The following is a 19,864-nucleotide window of genomic DNA, read 5'->3' on the forward strand; positions in this document are numbered from 1 at the left end:
ATGCTTAGGGTCATGGCCAAGACTCATAAAGAAGCTGTGTTCAAGAATCAACATACTGAACTAGGAGAATCAATAATACTATCTGAATTCTGAGTTCCTATGGATGCCAATCATTCTGAACTTCAAAGGATAAAGTGAGATGCCAAAACTGTTCAGAATTGCAGTTGTAAACCACACTATAAGAGAAGACATGGGCTTAATCGAACTCTCATCCTCATGGAAATTCACATCCTAAGCTTATATTAGTTTTGGTTGCTTGAGGACAAGCAACAGTTTAAGTTTGGTGTTGTGATGCGTGAGCATCTTTCCTATCTTTTCCTAGTGAATTTGCATCTAATTTGTTGAGTTTAATTAAGAATTAATTATATTTTAGCCACTATGGATGCTATTTTGAGTTTTGTGCAATTTTATTTATTTTAGGTAGCATTCGGATGGATTTGATGAAGTTTCTGCAGAGAAAGAGAATAAACCAAGGAGATGACCAGCAAATACCGACGCGGACGCATGGCTCACGCGACCGCGCGGAATGGAGGAGATCGCAATGACGCAATCGCGTGCCTGACGCGAACGCGTGGACTGGAATCTGCACAAATGACGCGAACGCATGGATGACGCGGACGCGTCACATGCGCCACGTGCAGAAAAACGCTGGGGGCGATTTCTGGGCTATTTTGACCCAGTTTCCAGCCCAGAAAATACAGATTAGAAGCTGCAGCATGGACAATTCAAGTGGTCCCCATCCATCCATTGAAGATTTGATTATTCAAATTAATTCAAATTTAAATTCAAATTTTAATTCTAGGAAAAGATATTATTTTAATTTTTAGTTTTAGATATTAGATTTTAAATTTATTATGATTAGTTATAAAAGGAGGAAGCTTTCCTTCTTTTGGGGAGGTCCTGGGGAGATTCCACCTCATCCCATCAGGGGAACATAATTGACAATCCTAATTTTCTCTCTTTTCTATGAGCAACTAAACCTCCACTGTTAAGGTTAGGAGCTCTGTCTATTTCTATGGATTAATTTTATTGCTTTTTCTATTTTAATTTATGTATGGATTTATAATTTAAGAATTATTTTTGCTCTTTATTTTATGAATTTGGGTGGAACAAAAGTATGACCCTCTTTCTAATTGAATTCTTGTAAAACTTAGAAAAGCTCTTTACTTGAACAACAGCTTGAAAACATATTCTCCTAAATTTTAATTATTTGGACTTAACGGGATATGTGACATATAATCCTTTTATTTTTGGATAATTAGAATTTCTGTGGCATATAACTAGAATTTGATTATCACCCTCTAATTGGAATTAATTGACCAAGGAATTGGCTGTTGATGAATTTTAGAGGAGACTAGGAAGGTCTAAGGAATTAGGGTCTAGTCACATATAGTTTGCCATAAATTAAATCCTACATGTTTAAAATAGTTAGTAAGAAAAGTTAATCCGGAAAAATAGATAACTCTGAAGCCTTAACTATTTTCTCCATATTTTATTCTTCACCTATTCACCTGTCTGTCTTCAAACTCTTCTTTATTGTTTAATGCTTTTGAACTCTCAATTACTCTTTTCTGTTTGTCTAACTAAGCCTATCAAACACTATTGTTGCTTAATCCATCAATCCTCGTGGGATCGACCCTTACTCACGTAAGGTATTACTTGGTACGACCCGGTGCACTTGCCGGTTAGTTTGTGGGTTATAAATTCCGCACCAAGGTGCTTGCTGAGCCTCTTCCTCGGCTTGTCCTCTTGGAACCCTTGCATATTCTCGTGCATACTCCATGGTCTTCCTTGAGATCAGCCGCTAAACATGAGAAAGAAGTATAACGAGGTGCAAAAGTTACAAGATAGGTTTCTGTTAAAACGATGCGATTGGCATTCACCTACTCTCGCTCCCTTAACAACTTAGATATACATAGCACTTTTCAGTTAGTTTATCAATCTCCTCAAAATACACTTTTACTTCATAATCTCTTGGTTCTATTGTACATCTCCTTGGTAGTAACCAGACCCACGTCAAGCCTTAGAATCATAACTTTCTGAACTTCAACATCGATAAGTTGTTTTTTAATGAACTAACGTATCGTTTGCTATCTGAAAGTTGCACGTGACACCGAAACAAGCACGAGTTTACTCAAAAGGATTCAAAATCTAGGAAGAGAAGAGCAAACATCACAGATGGTATTCACACGAACGTAGAAGGATGCATTAACATTTCAATTAAACAATGATGTACAGAATGAATGAAGTATGCCAGAAAGAGTCAATTGAATGTTAACGAGAAAATCTGAATCAAGAAATTTTGATAGAAATAATAAATGAAAAGATAGTGCATTAGGTCAAAACAAGTTTAAGTTGAATCAAAGAAGTACAAAGTTCACCAAAAGAAGGTAACCAAAGTCAATGGCAGTTTTTTTTTTCAGAAAGATTTAAGTGGATGATTAGGGACACAATAAGGCAAGAAAAGAATCAAATCAAAAACCTTTTCAAAGAAGATCTGGAATAAGAATTCGAGGAGAATACTAGAAGATATGATGTAACATAATAAAGCAAGTTCAGATTACATCAAGGAGTTATATAATTCACGTAAAGGAATGCAACGTCAGCACCTAGTTGTCGAGAATCTATGGGATAGCCAAAAGCACGATAACATCTAGATATGCGCAAGATGTAGGACATGAAACAAAATAATCAAATTTCATTTCAACAAGAATTAAAACAAGGAACTCCCGATATGAAATATAGCGGAATGAACGATACATCAAATTACGCAGCACGATTATAGCGCATACTTCAACACAAACCATCCCAAGAAGAACATTTAACGTTCCCAAACCTAACGATTACCATTACTTAAATAAAAGAAATGAAAGAGTTTAGAAGAACTATTTCTCGCAGGTTATAATTTCTATCTCTCCGTATGCACCATGCTCAACAATCATACCATAAGATGTGACAGTGCTAGATAGAATATAGATTTATTTTTCAACAAAACTAGAAAGTGAACAAAACAAAATAAAGACCATCAAAACAATATCATCATAGCATAAGAGGCTTTAGGGCATAAGTAAATGTTGAAATCACCGAAAAAGCTTCACCATATTCCTTATTCCATAACCATTCCTCATCAACATCATCATCATGACTCTAAAAAGGCCAAAAATAATGAGAATATTGCAAATAATTGAGAGTAAATTAGGAGAAGGACATAGATGTTGCATCCAAAATTAAAAGCTAGCATATATAAAAAAAATAGTATCACTTGAAAATTTCTACTTCTAAACATCAACAACCATAATAAAACGAAATATTCAAACACAATCAATCAAATCATACTGATAAAGGAAAGATTCAAAACAAGCAAATGCAACATATGATAAAATCCGAAATAAATGAACTAATTAAAAATAGAAAACTCATAAAAAGAAAAAAAATAATGATAAATTTTACATCTTCAAGATCAAACTATAATCAATCCATACCCATTATTTCCTAGGTTAACAAGTAATGGTGGAACAACTCAAGATCAAACCCAAAGACTAAAAAAGAACTCAGTACAAAAATTCATTCATCAATTTATTTAGAGTTTAGACATCCCCAATTTTCATACATTACAAACAAGAAATTTTTCAATCTCCATCGCCCACAATTTCAGTGCAAGGTGTCAAATACAGATGGGCTGACAATTTAAAATATTTCTGACTAATTCTATAATTATAAAAGAAAACATATGTAACATATAGGAGTTTATGCCTCAATATAGTATTTGTTGTACAAGCACATGGTTCTCAAGTGAGCATTACCATACTAATCATATGAATTTAAAAGGAAAAATTCTTCCTTGATATCTTAAAAGCGAAATATCTAAAGGAAATAGCATCAACTAATCGAGAGTCATCACTATATCATAAAGCCAATGACGTATAAGTTGAGCAATTAGAACTTAGTTCTTTCACTCTTTGTTCATGGAAGAATAACAACAAAAATAAATAAATAAATAATTGCATAAGTATGAAAGTCAAGTTTAAACCATAAACACTTTATGAACAAGATAAGATATGAAAATCTCCTAGCTCACTATTAACTAATTTTAGCAATTTTTAACCAAGATTCATCAAGTTACAACCATATCAATCATCAATTCAGTAATAATTACATATTATTGAACAACTTTATAGCAGCAACCAATAACCTCATGCATCCCTCAAAAGCAATTAACTCAGATTACTTATTTGTTATGTTAGTTACTATAATAATCATTAATCAAGCAACATATATCAGCAAGCAACTATCTAAATTAGTGGCTAACACTCACATGCAAGCTACAATTTAACACATATTCAAGATAATCATCATATGTTTTATAATCATTAGTTGAATATAACAAGGGAAAAAAACTTGTATATAAAATTTGTTCTGCTCTGAGGATTTAGATATTTAGTCTTTTCCGTCGAAAATCAGTAGAAATTCTTTTTAATATGTAAGATCTATAATTCCAATCTCACAAAGCACTACAAACTAAGAAAACTAATCTCTCTAAACCTCTGAGAATAAAAACTAGTTGAGAGCAAGGAAATTTTCAAAAAAACTAAGGTCGAAAAAATTCTCAAATTTTATATCTTAGCCAAGAGCAAAATTCATCATCTAATCACCAACAAAAAGCAAGCGTTCATAATCTAGATATCACCTGAACAATCAGAAAAATAGTTCCATAACAGAAAATCCATATTTGACAACATAGTACCATAATAGAACTAGATCAGTAAATTAGAAAAGCTCAACCGAACTTCTAGATTGAAAAACATTTTCAATCCAGCCAATTAATCACCTAAATAATTCACTACACCTAAGCAAAGAAAATCATCAATTTAACAAACAACAATAACACTTCATTCATATATTTATCGTATAATTCTTCTCCTTGAGCAATTGAATAACAATTTTCAAAATTATTGATTCGAAAGAAAGACAGAATTACAAACAAATCAAACCTCATAACTTCAAAGATTATTAATATAAGAAGAACAAACTCTAATATCCAGAACAAAGCATCTCGATCAACAACTGAGCAAATTTATGCAATTCGTAAATTCAAATAAAGTTCTATAAAGGAATTAGATAATGAAGCACATCAAACACCAATCGAATCTTCTAAATAATGCATAAAACCTTGTCATCAGGAATCGTAAAGAACACGAAGATGAAGAAGATTAAAGCATGCATTTACAAAAGCGAGAAAAATTAGAACTGGCTACAAGAGAAATTGTGAACCGGAGCCGAAACCGAAGCCATTGAAAAAAATGTTAAAGAAACCTACCAAAGGATAACTGAAGATTGGGTAGATGAAAAGGATAGGAGTAGCAAAAGCGGCAGATGACACATGATCACAATAATCAGAAGACAATAATGACACAGAGGACAACGATGACATTTCTATAGGCCTCTGATAGTACCACAATTTGTACAAATAGGCGTGCTTCTATTTATACAATTGCGATCCTACCATAGGACACTTGCTCCATATTACACAGATTAAACCTAAGCTCTGATACCACTTTGTCACGACCCAAAATGAGTCATAACCGGCGCTCAGGAAAATAATCCTATAGTAAGCCTAACATACTCAAATATAAATTGACTAAGCAAGTTACAAATATTTTACAAGTTCTAAAATAAATAGTTATATATTTTTAACAAAAAAAAATTAAAATAACTAAGAATGGTTGGATCCTGCCTGTGACATATGGAGCATATACTTCTAGAAATTCGGCAAAGAATAGGTACTCTAGGGCTGGCAATTCATACCCTACCCGCGGGTACCCAATCCGGTCCAACCCGTTCGGGTAGGGTAGGGTATGGTCCGGGTATTCCTGCGGGTAGGGTAGGGTACAGGTTTAGGGTGTATCCTACCTTACCCTACCCGCACCTTATATATAACACGTATTTTTTAAAAATTAAGTATATAGTGAAGGAAGTAAAAGTTGAACCCACAATCTCCCTTATATAATGACTTACAATAAGTGAACAACCACTAAACTAGTTAGTTAATTTAGTAATTTAAGGCATTAGTTTTTTATATTTTATGTTATTAATATGTATAAAATTCGAAATGATTGAATTTTATATTTACTTTGAAAAATTTTGATATTTCTGCGGGTAGGGTTAGGGTTGAGAGATTCACAACCCGCGGGTAGGGTAGGGTAGAGTTTTAATAAAATTTTCAACCCGCAGGTAGGGTCCAAACCCTACCCTACCCTACCCATTGCCAGCCCTAAGGTACTCATTGCAGACCATTACTCTTAAATAGAAAGTCTCACAAAGTCAAATATTTGTTCCTGAAAATAAAAAAAAAAGGGTGAATTTTGCAACTCAGTGACTACACAATACGTCTATAATTAACATAAGACTATACAAACATAATCATCAAAGTAATTTTAATTAGAAAATAATAGTTGATAATAATAAGTGAATCAATAAGGGAGTTCTCATACAGAAATCAAATAAAAAATCCACACTTGGGCGGCTCCACCTCTATGGGTAGCCCTTTCCTCTAGTGTGTCCGTACGGAATAACAGATCCAACGTGTGGCTTACACGTTAGGCTAGCAATGCCCCTGCTAGATGAGGTCTGAGCCAGATGCATCTAGATTAACGTCATAACTGCCGTTAAGTACGGTTTTCTAATACGAGCCTCCCAAACCAATTCAAAACATATAATTTCAAATACAACAAATCTTTGATCTTTCAAATATATAAGGTATCGAATCAAATCAAATCAGATAATACTTTCTTATCCAAATCATATTCAATCATATTTTCTCAATCTTAAGGCATTTCAAACATTTTTCACAATTCCAAAATAAGTGAGTACCAACCAAATTTCAATACTTCAAAAATACATATTTGAGTAAAATCAATGCTTTAAAATAATATAAAACTTAACAAATATACATATAGTCTCATAAAAATATATAGTCTCATGTGCATATTAAAATGAGCTTAACAAGGATAAATATTTAGTTCTAATAAATCAATTAGTAAAACCAATTTAAAATCCTTTGATAATAATCTTTGTGAGTATAACTAAGTTCAAAGCACCGTATATCAAAATAATTATAGACGTATAGCCAAACAATTATAAATGTAAAGTTTACTCACAATGTGGTCCCAAGGGACCGAAGATACCAAACCCGGAGTGCCAAATTCAAGATGAGGAGGATTGAAGTCGAACAAAATGAATGAGTGTAGAATTTGGACCGGAGTAGCGACAAGATGGAGCTGGCGATAGTCCTGGAAATCGGGATAATGACAGGAACGGTTTAGCTCCAGCAGCACCAACAACTCCGGCGGCAACGACGATGGCTTGGTTCAGGTACATCCGAACGGCGACAAGAACAGCGCAGCAGCGGATGGTCCCTCCTCCTTGGCGTTTCTCTCTCTCTGGGAACTCCTCTCTCTTCGAAGCTCCAAATCTGCAACTACGACAACGACGGCGAGGCTGGCTTCGACGGCGGCGGCTAGGCGTTTCTTGGTGGCAGAGGCGCGGCGGCCATGGCAGCAGCAACAGAGTTCCAACGGCCACGGAACCTCCCTGCGACCCCTTCTTTCTCCACGCACGTTTTATTTCTCTCTCGGTGACAGATCTGGCAGCGCAAAACGGAGGCACAAATGGCGGCGATGGTGGCTGGGCTTGACAACGACGACCCTTCCTGCGACAGCTCTGGGTAGAACAGTGCATCTTCCCTCTGTTTGCGAACCTCCATGGATGGCGACGATGAAGGCCTCGACAGTGACGACGGCAACGCGGGCTCCACGAGATGCTGACGCCTCCTTCTCCTCGCACAGCTCTCTTTCTCTGTCGTTTCTAGCCTTCCTCGCGACGACATGACGGTGGCGACGGTGGCAGTGACGCCCACCGGCGCCACCTCCCTTCCTTCCTCTTCTCTTCCCTCTCCGGTTCTCCCCCTCTTCTCTTTTCCCTTTCTGTTCTTTTGTTCTGCTATTGGGTAAGGGGTAAGAGTGGCTAGGGTTTTGGTGAGTGTGTGTGAGGGAGTGTGTTGTGTCAAAATTAGGGTTAGGATTTTGGTTTGGAAAAAAGAGAAGTAAGAGTATTTTAGGGATCTTACAAAAGGCTTCTACTTATTATAGTTATATATAGAAGTGGTCGTAATATCCTCACTATCAGAGTGGCGCAGTCAGAAGCGTGACATTCTGGTAATAAAGGTGTTACAGGGGTATGTTGCTAATTGCAATGGCACAAGACGGTAACATTAACATCCTTCTTATGGCCTTTGCAATTGTTGAGTCTGAGAATATGGAGTCCTAGTCGTTCTTTCTTACCAACTTGAGATGACATGTGAAGGGCTTTTGATTATTTCTGATAGATCGCAAGCGATCAAGGCCGCACTTAGAGCCGATCAATGAGAGCGGGTGGCTGTCTCCTAGTGCATTCCATGCGTATTGCATGAGGCACATGGCGGCGAACTTCATGTCTCGTTTCAAATCTATCGAGGGAAAGTGATATCTAATGAATGCTGCTTATGGTCCAAGTAAGGCTAGGTACGAGTGGTACATGGGTGCTTTGAGGACACTGTCGTGAGAGATGGAAGACTGGGCTGGTAGAGTCAACAAGAAAATATGGTTACAACATTGCGATAGTGGTCGACGATTTAGGCACATCACCACCAACTTGTCTGAGTGCATTAATGCAATTCTGAAAGGTACACAATATTTACCAATTTTAGCCATCATCAGATGCACTTACGAGAGACTGCAGCAGTTGTTTGTCAGAAATGGTTGGGAGGCACAGGCCCAAATGGCGGCTAATAATCGATTTTCATAGTAGCTACTGGCAGCTATTAAGAAGAATAGGGAGGGAATCTCGAAGATGCGTGCTACACACTGCAACAGGAGGGCCTTAGTCTTTGCGGTGGATGAGTTAGAGCCTTTTGAGGGTTGGAGCAAGGGTTATTCCATGTGGAGTTGAGTGAGGGGACATGTGACTGTGGTCTTTTCCAGTCACTTCATTTCCCCTGTCATCATGCACTTGCTGCTTGTGCCGCCACAAATGTCGAGTGGGGGACATATGTGGATCTAGTGTACACACAGGAGGCCGTGTTCAAGTTGTACGAGGTTGAGTTCCCCGATCCTGGACAAGAAACTATGGCCGGAGTGTTACGGGACACATTTACGTCCTAATCCCGTCATGCGCAGGAAAGCAATTGGCCAACCAGTCTCCACGGAGTTTCCTAATGATATGGATGAGGTTAAGCACCAAGAGAAACGGTGTGGGCTCTGCAGGTAAACCAAACATACCCGTAGAGGTTGTCCCAACCAACCAACAGAGGATAATTAGAAGTGTGTTTTTTGTTGGCTTATAATGTTTGTTCTAGTTGTGTCTTGTAGTCATATAGTTTAGTTATACCATTTGTGTTGTTGATTTCGTTTATTATAAATCGAATGCAATGTTTATTTCGTTCTTTATATTATACTTGAAATGAGGTACTGTACTAAGTAAACAACATCACACAATCTAAATAAAGTTCGGTACACAAACTACATAAAGTTCATGAAGCTAGTAAGTAACATACAAAAAACATCCTAAATAAACAAAATTCATTACTCAATTTAAATAAAGTACAAGTAACTGGTAAATAAAATATAAAATACAAACTGAATAATATGAAAAGCATCTGAAATACATCATCGGTGCTGGTCGTGCAAGTAATGCAACCGATGCCTAATGCCACAACCTGGAGGTTGTGCCCGACGAGGTAGTCTGACAGGTCATGGAGTCGGTGGAGCCCGTGTGTGCGATGGTACTGGTAGCAGTGGTACTGGCGGCGATGGTGGTGGAGGATGTGAGTACACCTGAGAAGGATCGTATGGGCCAAGAGCATATGGTTGTGTTTGGTACCGAAGCTCTACGGGTGGATACTATGGTGGTACAGGTCCAAGGGCATGCAGTCATCAATCGCTCGTAATTGATTGATGGGGGTGTCACACAATGAGAACCTGGGGGGAGATTGGTACCATACGAGGTGCTGGACCCCGGTGACTAGGAAGGAACCCACAATGAGGTAGATGTAGGAGCTAATGAAAAATGAGACTCCTGGGCGATACTCCGCTCTTTGCCTGTGCAGAACTGCTTCGCAAGACAATGCATGGTCTGCTGGTCTGTCGTGTGAATCTGGAATACCTTGTCAAACTGGATCTCCTCTATCATGGATCTATCATGACCACTCGTCGATGCACCTAGATCCACCCAACCAGGTGGGGAGGTAAAATGATCATTTCGAACCTGATGCGTCTGTGAGACTGTAGGTGGTGGTGGTAGTGGTGGTGAGTCCTCCCTTCGACTGGCATGTCACCATGGTCCTCCTATCTCGCATACTTTGCCTCCTCCTCAAACTCGACATCTAGTCACTCTCTATAAGGCTTGACCCGCTCCCTCCGAGGATCCACCGCTGCTCCACGGTCCCTCACACCATTCTCCCTCCTAGTTGGCCTCCGAGTGTCTGCTCGAACCTCTCTGGCACGTCTACGACGATTAGGAACATCCTGGGGAAGGTCAAGCATGTCCTTGGGCTAACTAGCGGTAGACTGAACACCATCCGGTAGTGTCGAAAGCTTGGGATCATCAAGTACGTCCTCGCCAGAGAGATGTCTAACGTGGCAATCATGCTGATACCAGGCCCAGTACTCCTACATAGGCTGATAATCTGTGAAGCGCTGAATAGAGATCCTGTGACCCTCTCGCAATGTGCCAAGTCACATTCAAGTGGTTGATGCCTCCGTTTTGTGTGTCCGTGCGTGCCATAAAATCCGAGTATCTTATAAATATCAAGAAAAGCGTTCGAGAAAGGGAGAAATGAAGGTAATGGACAAAGAAAGTGACAAAAAGGGCGTTGTGAACGAGTTACTTATATAGGCGCGTTTAAGTTTTATCTCATTTACAGTATAACCGAAATAAGGTTGTGCATATTTCGTTTATATTGGCACGTTTATTGTTGCATGTATCACGTTTGCAAACATGTAAAAGAGATATGCACAACCTTATTTTATTTATACTATAAACGAGATAAGGCAATATAAATCGATAAAAACACTACAAATTATTTATTTTATAATTAAAATATTTAATTTATTTATTTAAAAAATTTACTTATTTAGTGACTAATTTTTGTATACCAATAATATTTTTAAATGATTAATGAATACTTAAAAGTCAAGAAGAATGTTTTAAGAGTAGAGACTAACGAGAGAAAAAAAACTCATTTTAATTTATATTAATAAACATACTAAAGGGATGTAAATTATGGTAAATGAAGAAAAGTAAAAAAAAGCATTAAAGATGAAAATATTAAACTAAAAGTAAAAAATCATTAAATTTGTTGGGATGAAAAGTTTGCCTACTAATTTTATAAGAAAGAATAAGTAGTTTAAAAAAATCAAAATGTGTATTTAAAAGGAGTAGGAATTACAATTAGTAAGTTTGATATTTTTTTTCTTAAATATCTCTTAATTCAGTAGATTAAAAATTAATTTATTATAAATTAAAATTTTATTTAAAATTTTTTATTAATTAATATATTATTACATATACAAAATAATATTTAAACCTTTAGCACTTAGTTAAATAAGCGAATGAGTAAACTATTCCACAAGTTTGATAATTATACTTTTGCGCAAAAGTATAAAACAATTTTCAGCACAAAAAGATCTAACAAAGTTGTAAACGTCATTAAGGCCTCAGCCCTCAAGGGAGGGGGAAAATAAAATAAAAAAGAAAAGGACTTTTGTCCCAATTCCCAAATAAATATTCTTACCTAAACATGCAACAAGCCAACAAGTACCTAAACCTTTTAATCCCCCAGATTTTCATGAAGTTAATTAAGGAAAAGAAATTCTAGGAAATAAATTTAAAATAAAACAAATAAGCGGATAAATTTAAAGCTCAAGGATGATAGAGAGCAGAAAAACCCGATAACTTGATAAGGATGAAGTTAAAGATATAAAATATAGAATATAAAATATGATCCTCCAATCATAGATACCAATATAGATTGCACAAAATTAAAAGAAATTATATCCAACATAGTCGCAAAAATATCAAATAAAAAACTTCTATTCATATTTGATTAAAAAAATTCTTTGCTAATATACATACCCATTAGTCAGAACAATTTCAACGTCACGCAGTTTTATATTACATGGTTTACAATACATTTATATTATTAGTAATGTTATTATTATTATATAATTAGTTGAAGATTAAAACTGTTACTTGTGCAACATTCCATTCCTTGGCTTATTTAAAGGTTCCGTGCACTCATTCTTTCATTTCATTGCAACTTCAACAAGAGTTGAAAATCAAATATCCTTTAAGTTTTGTGATTGTTAAGGATGTCTATGGAGTTTGTTTGTGTGTCTGAAGCTCCACCCAGGAAGATGTTTGTGGAGGAACTGAAGTCTGTGTCTATGAAGATGCATACAAGGGAGCAGGCTAGGGATGGTGAGAAGCAACCTAAGCAACCTGAGGAGCGATCAGTTTCCAAATGGGACCCTACCATTGATGGATACCTCAAGTTTCTTGTGGATAGCATGGTTGTTTTTGACACTCTTGAGAAGATCATCAACATGCTTTTTACCCTTCATGTTAGTTACAATCGTTATGATTCAAATTAAAAAATCATTCTTATTGTTTCCTTAGCAGGACCGATTATGATTATTACATGATTGAATCTCTTGATGTCCTTGTGCAGATGATGAATTCAGGAACACAGGGTTGGAAAGGTGTGCAAATTTGGCAAAAGATTTGAAGTGGTTCAAGGAAGAAGGTCATGCCATCCCAGAACCTTCTTCACCAGGTCTTAACTATGCCAAGTATCTCAAGGAGTTGTCGGAGAGCGACGAGCAAGCCTTTATCTGCCACTTTTACAACATCTACTTCGCACATTCAGCCGGTGGAAGAATGATTGGGAAAAAGGTAACAGATCAGATACATGTAAAACTCCATTTATGTCAAAGTTGCAGATATCTCTGCATAGTTCTGTTATATTCTATGCTATATTCTTGGTAATTAATCAATAGTACTGATGTAATGTTGTTTCACTTAGCCTTTGAAATTCAACCCAACCATGCTAGGTATACACAAAAAATAGCCACTAAATCAGTCACTCGTAATCATATGAAATACATATTGGAATACAAAATACAAATTAAAAATGAGTGAAACTATACATGTAATTATACACATATATACTGATTGATTTGGTGGATGATTTTTTATGTATATATAACATTTTTTATTTCACCTGTTGGCAAAGGTTCAAATGATGTCACTTCCAATTAATGACCAAACTAAAAGAAAAATGCTATTTATACACCAAATATTCTTGATATTCGTATAAAAATATGATTGCTACTAATTTATTTTGTATTTAAATTATTTTTTAATTAACAAAACAAAGAGAATATATGTTTGATTGTTAAGAAAATATTAGTGTCAAAAGAGTGTATATTATAAAGGATGTAGACGTAGCAGACTAAAACTAAAATAAGGAAGAATAGACTAAACAAAATTCTGCATGTGTGTGGTATCCCACCACTGCAGGGTTGATCCTTTTCATAACAGCAGCATATAAAGCTTTAGCGGGTGTAATATTTCTATACATTTTAAATCTATCTCAAACTATAAACATCTGGCAGAAAAACTGAAAAAATATATGATAGTTTACCTGTTCTGTACTCAAGATTTTCTTGCATCTTAATCTTCACTAATGCAGGTAGCTGAAAAGTTGCTTAACAAGAAAGAGTTAAGAGTTTTATAAATGGGATGGCAACCTTTCCCAGTTGTTACAGAACGTGAGGGACAAGCTGAACAAAGTTACTGAAGTAAGTTTCTTTAACTCTCATAATCCTTTTACTACATTGCCGTGCAGTTTTTCTGATAGATTCCTTTGTGATTTTCTCAGGGATGGACTGAAGAAGAGAAGAATCGTTGTCTTGCTGAAACGGAGAAAACATTCAAGATGTCAGGCAAGGTTCTCCGTTTGATACTGTCACGATCATAGGCGCTGCTGCCATGATACCTCTGTAAATAATGTGTTCATTTATAACCTTTATGCACTCTCAGAATAACAATGAAGGACACATCAGTGCACGCGGCTTCCATCTGGTGCGATTTGCAGAAAGTAAATACATGCAATGACTATCTTAAGGATTTAAATTCATAATATTGGCTGAGATCCATCTTCACCTGTAATAATATACCAATGAAATCAAAAAGCAACATGTAACTCAGATATTGGAGTTGTACTGTCATTATAATTATATAATTAAATATTGTCTGTCTGGTGCATTACTTTGAGAATGAGCATTCATTGCCCTGCAAGCTAAGAACATTTTATGAAATGTATCTAACAACAATATCCTTTATATTATGATGATTGTGAAGTATATGCTATTAAATTTTCAATTCAAGCAGAGATAGGTTTGCTAACTATGCACATGAGGTTCTTTTTTATGATTAACTGAGTATCCCTTTGGTTGGAACCAACCAAACTGAAACTTGCTTAAAAATTCATTTAAAAGAAAAATAAACTTCTTCAAACTATTAGTCTGACATTGAAAAGTGATTATCAAATATCAATTGAACATCTTCCAAATTGCATATACTAATTATACAGAACCTGAAGATTATTTAATCGACCAAGGAACAATCATGAACTCAAACAAAATCTTATTGTCACAGCTGCAGAGTACTATAACATTGATCACACATACAACAAAAAAGAAAATGAACAAACGGATTCCAACTTGCTTTTCTCTTCCTTTAGCCATGGGGAATCTTCAAAAATTCAATGTAGGCAATCTTCTAATCATCAAATGTGCTCATGAATCCACCAATGAAGCCAGCCCCATTACAATTTCCACACAAAATGTCCTTTTTACCCCTGCAAGAAACATGTATGTTTGATAGGATTCCATTGTAGCTAATCACAAACAAAGAAGAGATTTGCCATTATGTTTAATAGACTTGAACAAAGTATTATATTCTGAGTGCTTTTCGTACCCAAATTTTCAACAATGTTATGAAGAGGGGAAGAGAAGTCATACAAATACGAGAAGTATATTAGTCATGTCGGACAGGCAATCCATACCAACACAATTAGGTAGCATTTGGAAGAGAGACTGAGACTAAAGTAGCGTTTGTTTTGAGGTACTGGGACGGAGACTGGAAGACTGAGACTCAGTATCATGTTTGTTGGCCCAGAAACTGATACTAAAATTTCAGTCTCTGTCTCCAAAATTTCAGTGGGGACACAGGAGACTAAAATTTTTTGGGACGGAGACTGAAACTTTAATAACATTTTATATCTAAAATACCTCCATTTCAATTAATTAATTCAAACTTTACCCTTTGTACAAATTAAATTAGAGTTTCATTCTTATTTCAGTCTCTGTCTCCCACTTTACACCAAACACAATACTGAAACTTATTTCAGTCTGTCTCTCAGTCTCCGACTCTTATTACAGTATTGCTGAAATCGCATGATGCAAGCAAGATGTGGCAGCGACAATGATGTTTATACATACACTCAATATTTCTATTGGAAATTGATACATACAAGTACATAATGGCATAGCAAAAAAACAAATACCACAGAAAAAATAGCTCAGAACACATGCTCATACTTGAACATTTTGATCTAATTACCTGCATAGCCAACATAATCCACCAGCTTTGAATTGTCCATTGAAGTGGTCTACCGAGTTAACTCCAGTGCCTTTGCATTGAGTGCATAAGATTGCACCTGATAGTAGAACAAAAGCATAATAAACCAGTGCAAAAGATTTATACATGAATGAAGATATTTCTAATGGAACGCTATCAAGAACAAACTTAAACATCTGCCAGCTCATCCTATCAAGAAATTAGAACTATCTGTTCTAATTGTGACCAACATATATATATATAAAATTAAAAATAAAAAGTAAAAGAAAGAGAAGCTGGCATCAAGTAAGCATTGTGAGAAACCATGATTTATCATCAAGAATGATAAATATTCTGCACTAATACAAAAAGGAGAGGACTATCATTGGCAATGGATTACCAATACTATGTGAAGGTATGTCCAGGCTAATTAATTGCTTTGTCACATGGAGAATGAAATGATAAAGGCTGAGCCACTACCACATTTCCAAATGTACAAGATCCCTAATAGAACTAGCATACCATTGTCATTGTAAGGTAATATCATTATTTGGTGCAGATTTCCATCACTATTGCCAAACACTTGTCGAGGAAAAGGGATGATAAATGAAACTAGCAATTGCTATATGAAACCAGATAAAGGTACTCATTAAGAAAAGTATAAAAAAGTGGAAAACCAACATAGAAAGGCAATTAATCCAACATTTCCACTTACCATTTCCGTCACAGTCAGGACAAACAATGGTCTTTGTTTTTGTGGTGGTTTGACTGTTGTCTTCCGCAGCCTGTATTCAATCAAGCTCAGAAAGGAATTCAAGGTGCTTGCATTGCAATACACAATAAATAGAAAACTAGCGACGTTTGATACATGCTCTACCACATCAAATTTTTCAAGAAAAACTAAATATATACTCATGTCCTGAAGAATCAATTTATGAAATTCAAATGACCAAAATCCTTTCATAGAAATTCAACCCTTCACAATTAACGAATTTCCACTATTTTGACAAAGAATGGAAATTGATCGCCCAATGTCATGAAGGTCCCTAACAACAAAGTTCAATGCTGAATAAGTTTTCTTTCTCCCAGCCAGTTAAATTTAATTATCACAAGATTGAATACTGAACACAAATAACTGATAAGCTCAGCTCCAATGGTCTCTCTCTGCTGCGAACAAATTATCATTTATGATATAAAACAAATGAAAAGACAAAGCATCATACTTTATAAATGGGACACTGAATTCAATCTCACCTTAACCTCCAAAGACTGAAATTTTCGAGCTTTAGCATTCTGGCATGCTTCTGTTATCGGAAAAGCTTTTCGACCGAATTTCCAGTAACTACTCCTATTTCAAGTAAAACGAAGTCGCATTCAATTACATAAACACTGCAACAACCAGCAAAACACGAGAAAGCACACTCACAGAGAAAGTTAAAGGTACCTGGTCGGTTCGAGGACTTTAAGGAACAAATAGGAGCAAAACAAAGAGAGTGCGCCATTCAAAATCTCAAGGTCGAAGAAGGAGAGTGAGTTCTTCTCAGTTCTCAACTTCTTGGTGGCAACGAAAGAACAGAGTTGAAGCAGATAACTGAGATAAGGCCCTCAAGTTCGTGGGGTAAGGTAAAAGTTTATTCCTTTATTCCTTCAATGCCCTTGGGCATGTTCCAATTACCTGATTTACCTCCAAAGACGACAACTTTGATGACACAAAATGGTTGGCATAACGGTAATCACACTTCACCCCCACTTTATACACACTCCTCTTGTTGCTACACTTCGGTTTTGAGAAACATAAACAAATGGCGAGCACTCTGTTGTCTCTACACAGCTTTTTTCCGATCCATAGTAAGCATAATCCCTGGTTTGTTTTCAAGATTTCATTTCCCTTTTCAGTTAAATGTCTTATGTGTTTGTTTCAGGGAGGAGGGAAGAGATTGGAAAGTTGAGTGCTTTCAGGACTTCATTTGGCGGACAAGTTTTGTGTAATCCAAGTTTCTGTGGGACACAAATAGCTATTAACAACCATGGAAACCGTTTAGTTGTTAACTCACTGGTTACTGCTTCACCCTTCTATGGCTCTTATGTTAATTTTCTTGCATGTAATTGAGATAACATGAACTATTGAATTCTAGCTGTGGTCTGTGGTGAATTTTCTTTCGTTGACAGCTTGGAAGGAGGGTGAAGAGTAGGACCAGAGAAACAGTGGTTCCAGAACCAGATTATAGGATTCCAATTGTGCTACTTGGTAGATACTTGTTACTTCTTCTCATTCTTTATTTGTATGTGTTTTAAGCACATAATTTTATGGTGGATGGCATAACGAGTTGAATGTGCATATGTTCTTGGAAGCAAGGTGGATTAAAATCTAGAGGAATGAAAGGGAAGCATATCTTGCAAACTACTTTTACCATTACTTAAATGAGCCAATTCAATTTCTCCCTAGATTACTGTTTGACTCAAAATTGTACTATCAGGAGTTGCTGGTGGGTTGGCCTATACAGAGAATTTGGTACCTGCAGTTCCTGTTGGCCTTCTTGGATTGCTTCTCTTGGTTCAGGTAACTATTATTTATCAGTAAATGGTGGTGTAATAAAGAGGGTCTCACAAACTTGCATAACGATATAAGTACTTTGTTTCAAAGAAGCTGTATCATTTTCTTAGCTGCTTTTTTACCACTCTGATTACTACAATATGTATCATCTTTTCCATTCCATTTTTGGCAGCTGACTTTTTCTTTTATTATTTGTCTTTCCCTCAGGCCACTAGAGTGAGATTCGTCTTTGGTGATGAGGCTCTGGTTTGTTGCCTTCTCGCCTCTCGCTTCTGTCAAAATCAAATAGCCATTCATTTTTAGTCAATATAATCATAATGTATAACTTAATCTGCATATTATTTCTGTGATCTTGTCTTCATCTAAATGTATTGTTGATGCTTTTTGATTTTGTAGTTTTAATTATGTATATATGAGTGAGAGAAAATTTATGGTTTAGGAAGTAAGGATAGGTGACCAGCTTGAGGAATCAGGAGAAAATGCATTTGTGGGAGGAAAAAACCGCTGGAAGTAAGAATCAAATTTATTGTATATACCAATTGGAGTTTCAGAGCAGTAGCATGAATGAAAACCCTGCTTTTATTTGCTGTTCAGGTACTCAACATTTGTTAATTGGGAATTCTGGTGGCCTAACTTCCCTATTTTAGTCTACTTCAAGGAGACACAAACAAAGCCTGAGCGACAAATTCATTTCTTCCCAATAATCTTTGTAAGTATAATAAATATAGGAAATCATTTCCAGCTACTTAAATTTTATATTTATTTTCAGATTCAACATTTTCTTCATGTTTACTGTTTCTTGATGATTTATTGTGTATGACAAGCAGAATGGGAAGCAGCTTTATGATGTTATGGTGGAAAGAGCAGGACCTTCAAAAAGTAGTGGTCCAAAAGAATCCTAAAGAGCTAGCTGTGTGATTAGATCCTCAGGTATCAATCCCATATTCTGTATTTATTACCACAAAGCTGTAGTTACCAAATTGGTTTGCCACAACCCACAAGTTACATGGCACTTGTGAAAATGTAAAACATGTTATTTATCAACAGAATTTTTGTATATGTAGCATCTATGCCTGCACAAAATGGTATTTGATCATGACACCATAGAACAAAAGGGTTCTAAAATTTCCTAAGTGTAAATGTTTTTAAAATTAGGATGCCTCGGAAACCATAGAAATCTTATGGTGAGTATGGTCCTTGTAAAAAGGCTTCTGAAGATAAGAATATTGGTGTTTGTATTGCAGATATTAAGAGTTCCTGTTACTCCTGCACATTGCTCTCTGTTGATTCAAATTGCACACAAATTGAAGCTAAAGAATTCATTCAATGTTGACCAAGAAGATAAAATTCGTTCAATAATATTCTGGAGTCTTGTTGGAACATATGTGGATACTTTCGGTTTCCATTGATATTGATCAATTGTATTTGGCTATTTGCCATCATAGAAGGTGTATCGAATAACGTACACAATACCTATGTATAGATTCTGTTCTGTTGGCTGCTACAGATGATAGGTTCACTCTATAATTTATACGTCCATATTGTTTTATGACACCAAAAATGATATCATGAATTTTAATTTTTAAATCCTTT

At 35.9% G+C, this 19,864-nt stretch overlaps 1 protein-coding gene and 2 pseudogenes across 1 annotated transcript; 2 read left to right on the forward strand and 1 right to left on the reverse strand.

The window, feature by feature from the left end:
• The first annotated feature begins 12,122 nt into the window (after positions 1 to 12,122).
• LOC112764314 (heme oxygenase 1, chloroplastic-like) lies at positions 12,123 to 14,364 on the forward strand (annotated as a pseudogene).
• A 240-nt stretch (positions 14,365 to 14,604) lies between these two features.
• On the reverse strand, positions 14,605 to 17,219 carry LOC112764317 (protein BUNDLE SHEATH DEFECTIVE 2, chloroplastic-like; annotated as a pseudogene).
• A 120-nt stretch (positions 17,220 to 17,339) lies between these two features.
• LOC112764316 (uncharacterized) lies at positions 17,340 to 19,832 on the forward strand. Its single transcript, XM_025809881.3, has 9 exons — positions 17,340 to 17,565; positions 17,640 to 17,773; positions 17,887 to 17,965; positions 18,195 to 18,277; positions 18,479 to 18,517; positions 18,711 to 18,781; positions 18,866 to 18,980; positions 19,099 to 19,201; positions 19,516 to 19,832. The coding sequence occupies exons 1-8, from the start codon at positions 17,520 to 17,522 to the stop codon at positions 19,171 to 19,173; spliced, it is 642 nt and encodes a 213-aa protein (XP_025665666.1). The 5' UTR covers positions 17,340 to 17,519; the 3' UTR covers positions 19,174 to 19,201; positions 19,516 to 19,832.
• Positions 19,833 to 19,864: the final 32 nt, after the last annotated feature.

The sequence above is a fragment of the Arachis hypogaea genome, chromosome 17 (assembly GCF_003086295.3).
Source record: "Arachis hypogaea cultivar Tifrunner chromosome 17, arahy.Tifrunner.gnm2.J5K5, whole genome shotgun sequence".
Lineage (NCBI taxonomy): Eukaryota > Viridiplantae > Streptophyta > Magnoliopsida > Fabales > Fabaceae > Arachis > Arachis hypogaea.